The sequence below is a fragment of the Acanthisitta chloris genome, unplaced genomic scaffold, assembly GCF_000695815.1.
Source record: "Acanthisitta chloris isolate BGI_N310 unplaced genomic scaffold, ASM69581v1 scaffold39853, whole genome shotgun sequence".
Taxonomy (NCBI): domain Eukaryota; kingdom Metazoa; phylum Chordata; class Aves; order Passeriformes; family Acanthisittidae; genus Acanthisitta; species Acanthisitta chloris.
Genome location: NW_008666095.1, coordinates 1 through 5,747, shown reverse-complemented (window position 1 = coordinate 5,747; position 5,747 = coordinate 1). Strand labels below are relative to the sequence as shown.

The following is a 5,747-nucleotide window of genomic DNA, read 5'->3' as shown; positions in this document are numbered from 1 at the left end:
GCCCGCCGGAAAAGCAGCGGCTCTAGCATCCAAACGAGTTTTATTTCACACAAATTTTAGGCGCCTATCACCCGGTACATTTAACTAACATTTAGCTCGTGACCCACACGGGGGATGACAAGCGCGATGGCACACAACAGCGCCGAGCCCTCGCTGCCCGGTATTAATCCATTCCCTGGCACGCTCATGCAATAGGTAAAAGGGATCCGATTAAAAAAGGTAAAGAAAAAAGACCCCAACCAAACCCGAACTCCACTAACCAGAACCAAACAAGAACGATCTGACTGGGTACAATAAATTTCTGTTTTTTGAACTGTTTCATCAAGAAAAAGTATTCCATTTTACTAAATACTTCTGTATTTTAAGGAAATTTCCATAGGCTTTGCCCTCTATCCCTTTGCTGTAAGATGCAGGGTTGACCACAAAACATGGAGACAGTTAAGACAAAGGTACTAATAAAAGTCAAGTGTTTTCTTTGTGCACCTTTCTATACAAGTTTAAATATAAAAAAATAAGATGCTTTGTAAATACAAACATATGCTGTCACAAAAGAGCTTGTGTGCTCTCAAGAGACATGTACAGCAAATTTCCTTCTGCTAATGTTACAAGAGGTATCATTTACCTCCTGATTTCAATTACTTAAGTCCTGCATAGCTGCACTCTTTTTTATGAGATTAAAAAAAAAAAAAAAAAAAATCACATTGCTCAGAACTAGAAAACATGAGTTTACTATCAAAATAATCTGTTCTGCCTAGTTCTTTCTTCTGTATTGTTTTCTAAGTAGAGAACAGGCAAAGAGCAAGCTGTCCTTGCCTGATGGGGATCACAGTGTACCTCTGGAAGCCAGAGGTACAGGAAGAATTAATAACACATGCATCCAAAAGTTTCTTCCCTGTCTCCATTCATTTGAACAGTATTTCAATTACCCTTTCCACACTGGTATTTACATTAAGCAGCACCTTTAGAAGCTTTAAAGAATCTGGAGATACAGGATTTTCTTTCAATCACTAGAAATGAATACACAGTATGAGAAATGTAACTCCATTTGAGTACAGACTCCTCATAGCACCACTGGCTCTTTTGATACTCAAAACTCTTCTCTGAGTCCAGTTCACCATTGCTCATACTTGAAAGAAAAGGGAGCCGGGCAGGAACTCTTCGTGGCTTATCTACATCCCCGTGGAATATGAAGCACAATTTCTCTCTGGTTTAAACTTCTGAAAATGTTGTTCCTCCATGATGGGCTTTACTCTGCTGCACGCTGAGGTATGTTATTAACTCCTAATGAGCAATGCTGGTCTACTGTCTTTGGTTGAGGTACACAGACAGATTTGTTCTTGTGATTGCTTTCTCTTCTTGGATCTCAGCTTACTCAGTGCCTTCCATGAAGACAGCAAAAAAGCTGGCAAAGAGTGTGTGTATTTTGACTTCAAAAACAGTATAAAATTATTCAGAATGCATATGGCAGCAACAAGTAACCTGTGTTTTTAAGAATGTTTTTATTTGTTTTTGTAAACAACTTCATTTTTAAAGAAATTAAAAATACATTGAAAAGTCTCTCTCTCTACATATATACACAGTACATGTTCAAATTTCACTTCATTGTGATGCCATGGTTTAAGCAGAAAAACAGAGTTCTTGATCCAAAACCGCAATACAACTGTCTTGGGCAGTACAGCATGCCAAGCTGCCAAGCCCTGTCCTTCCAGGAACACTTCATTTGTGATTTATCACCTGAACTGTTTTTCGGCCATAGTGGTAATAGCTGTAGGCAGATGTTACCGTGGTGAAAGCTGTGATGCACCTTTGGGGAAAACAGTTCCTGTAAGTCTACGTACAATATAAAATGCATGTGTTGCTCTTTTTTTAGTGTCTTCCCTGTTTTTCTCTACACGGTCAAGAGCTATGCCACACAGAAATGTAATTTGCAGTTTATATGCTGAAATTCAGTGCTAAAGGGAGGATTATACCCAGACCTTGCCACCTGGTGCTAAGTAGCATGCTTCAGTGCAATTGCATACTAAGCCAAATTTTTACCGTATTAGCATTTGTTTTAGAGAAGGGAAGACAAAAGATTCAGCATTTGCAGCCTACATAACTTTTACCAGCTTGGGAACTGACTGATGTGAGAAACTATTCTTTGGTAGTATGAAAGGGGAGCATTCAAACTACACAAAATTTGAACTTATCATTTTACTAAGTTCCAAAACCTAATGCACAGATTGCTGGTTCAGACTCTTTTGTTTCCTTCCCAGACACTGGGTAACAACCATATATATTCCTAAATTAGCAGTGCTCCTCTGTGTAAAAGGCTGACACTACCCACTGAGGTGCGAGTCACTGCTGAAGTCCTGCTCCTCTGTTCACTGCTGCCCACCCTGTGCACACTGCCAGACTCAGATCATTTTTGAAAGTGTTTACAGAGGACCCTAACAAATTACACCCAGCATTTCCCTTTTGCTTGCAACATGGCAACACCCTCAGAGTCCCAAACAGCAAGGTAAGCCTCTTTCACAGGTGCAACTCTAGATTTATCTTTCCAACAGGATGAAAAACCACACTGACTGTTAAGATCAAGGTTCCTAGTTCCTTAAACACTTTTGGTTTTGGATAGGCATTTTTGGTTTGCTTTGGTTGGTTTGGCTTTTTCCCCCTAAAAGACAAGTAACACTGGACTTTTTATACTTTAAACTAAGGTTACTAAACAATTCTGCTATCTGCTGTTTAGCCTCTGTTCTGAACTCTTACCTAACTTCTCAGGAGAAATAACTGCACTTGTAACACCTGCAGCCAGCTACAGTTCTGACTCAGATCAGTTCAGATCTCCAATGGCAGCAGTGAAAGGAACAGCATTATTTAAGGAGACATGCTCCTGTAAGCCTGTTTTCATTCCATCTCTCCCCTTCCTTCCTATAGTCCAGCAGGAACTACCATTTCTTCACGTTTTTCAAAGAGGGTTCACAAACCGGGACTTCAAGATAGCAGGTATGGTATAAAGCAAAAATAAGAAAACATATCTATTTTTACTGATATCAAGGCTGCCTTTTCAAGGACACTTACAGTATGAAAACATGAAGAATCCATATAGCCTTTCTTCCCACTCCTTTCTTTTGTATTGTTCTGAATTCATGTTTGGCCTGTGTACACCATGTCTATCCTGTAGATCTGTTTCTAAGCTATTGTTCCTGGATCTTAACTAGTTTGACTACTTTTTGTTTGTATAGTAAATTAAGTATCAAAACGTATCTAGTTCCTGTGTCATTTAAGAATAAAGCTGTAAAAATTCAGACTTATGGGTTTATTACTTCAGCCAGGCACAGGAGCTTTTTTTGTTCCATGTGACTATATTAATCTCAATTACCAGTTTCTTTAGGAGTACATTAAATTATCTGAAAAAAAAAATAAAAGATAAGTTACCATAATGTCTGCAGATATATGCTGTCCACGTAATTGAAAACAGGAGCTGCTAAAGAAGCTGCACATTAGCTGTTTTTTGAACCGCTGTATTCATCTGAAAAAAGCAAAACAGGAATTATGACCAAAATGAAGATATGGACCATGCAAGGAATATCCATATACACTTTTACCACTCTTTTTAACTACTAGTCTACACACAGAAAATTTATTTAGAAACCTTTTAATGAAGCATCTTATACACTCAAAATTAGCATGTACTAACAGAGTATAGCTGAAAGTCTTAGAAGTTTATGTTGCCTTCAAATTAGTTGGCACTATTTTGAAACTGTACTCAGCAGTAGTAGTAAACAGCTCCCTCTCTCTAAACTACTAAGGAGTTATCTTTTGTAATGAGTTATTATCCTTACCTTGCTAATGAATGTTGGTTTTAATTGGGCAGTAGCATAACAGGGGTTAAAATACCTACTGAGGGTTCTCTGTTGGGGGAGAAAAGAGGACAAAAATGCAATTATAATACAATCAATCTGGTATACCTGTTCACGTGATACAGAAAAGCTAACTGTAGCCCTAAAGAATGACACTGCTATCTCTTTTTTTATGATTTCTTATACAACATACACAGAAAAAAAGTTACTAGTAGCTCTGACTCATCTTTACAAAACATTTTATGAACTACTGCTCTGCTAAGAAATCTATCTGGCAAAAGAACAAGCACAGCATTACATCTTTGGCTATACACCCAGAGTTTTGAGCAACCATCAAGCCTCAAGATAAAAATCTCTTGGTCACAACTTTGTTAAAAGATTATTCATTTATTTGTTCTTAATTATGGCAACATGTTCAAACAATTCTGTTTAATGCTATACACTTACCGGTGGAGAAAGAGTTTTGTATCGCACATAAAAAACAGCAGCAATGAGTGCTACATCCCGCAGAATAATCATGGAAGTAAGTGAAACTGAAAAAACAAGCCAACAGGATCCAGTGAAAAATCATGTCCGTGATTAAAAGCAAGACACAACCAAAAGAGCATAAAATACTGAGGAAAAAAAAAATAACCACACCCAAATTCTTCTGGTTTATGCATGACTGAAGATTTTTAACATGAGCACTAAGCAGTTTAAGCTGGTCTTAAAACAATCCAGTCTATGAAAAAAAATTTAAATAGCTACCAACTATTATTGCTTTAAAGAAAGTGTATTTGAAAATGGCAGTATATGCTAGCTGGTTTTATATGTGGCAGCACATGTTTTCCGTGGGATCTCTTGGGGGATGTGAAGTATTTAACAGGAGCAAATAGCAAAGTACAACTGACAAAGTGAGAGCTCAAAGTGATACAGTTTTCTTTGTAGAAACACAAGAAATAATACTACACATAAAATTACCTTCTCTACCTTATGCAGTACATGCAATTGACATTTTCTCACCTGGGATAAGATTTGCACAGGTTAGGCTTACATAGAGCACACTGATGAGAATTTTATCAGCCAGAGGATCAAGAGCACTTCCCAGTGCCGATTTCTGATTAGCCCAGTTTCGTGCAATAAATCCATCCAACTAGGAAAAACAAAATTCAGTATCTCTCTGTTAGAAAACTAAGAACAAAAATAGCCTACACATGCTACTGTAACAAGAGATTTTAGTGAATGACATCATATGAAACAGATAATTTAACTAGGATGACATGATACCTGCTAGCTGATACATGTATTATGCTTTTTTCCTCATTGTATTCCAGATTCTGGAAGCCTCTCACTATTAAAAAATTTTTAGGGGGGGGGGGAGTGTAACTGATGTTCTAAAATTCATACAATTCTTGTGGTACATCTGCACCCAATAACAGACCAGCAGATGCATAAGCACTGACTGGACAATGCCCACCTGGGGCTGGTCAGGGAACCCTGACATCCCCCTTTGCTCCACTAGCATTCAGTCCCATTCAGGCACCTAGAGTTTCCTTTGCAATGTCACAAAGGATAGGTATAGCATTCCTAGGCAGCAGCGAATATAAAAATTAATTTGCTTTATCCATTTCCATTCTACATTAGAGGCTAAGTTTCAATGCATGTCAACGGGATCTCTGTAAGCTCTGCTATCCCCAAAGCATTTCCAAACTTATGCAGACATACCAGATCCGTTACACCAGCCAGAACAAAGACACCTAGTGCAACATTGAAATTTTCTTCAACAATCAAATAGCCTAGAACTGGCGCCAGACCCATTCTTGCCAGGGACAGGATATTTGGGATGGTCCAGGGGTTTTCATACTGTAAAGCAAGAGAGCAAAATCTTCAGGGCAAGAAGACGAACCCCAACCTGGCACATAGCAG

The 5,747-nt window shown here is 38.3% G+C and overlaps 1 protein-coding gene across 1 annotated transcript; it reads right to left on the bottom strand.

Annotated features, from left to right (window-relative positions):
* Nucleotides 1–1,472: 1,472 nt before the first annotated feature.
* On the bottom strand, nt 1,473–5,684 carry CRLS1 (cardiolipin synthase 1; the record flags this gene model as incomplete). Its single annotated transcript, XM_009071975.1, is given in 7 exon segments — nt 1,473–1,804; nt 3,418–3,482; nt 3,485–3,511; nt 3,825–3,893; nt 4,290–4,375; nt 4,845–4,974; nt 5,547–5,684. Coding segments are annotated over 7 exon segments (603 nt in total), but the record flags the coding sequence as incomplete, so codon positions are not given.
* Between the last annotated feature and the right edge of the window lie 63 nt (nt 5,685–5,747).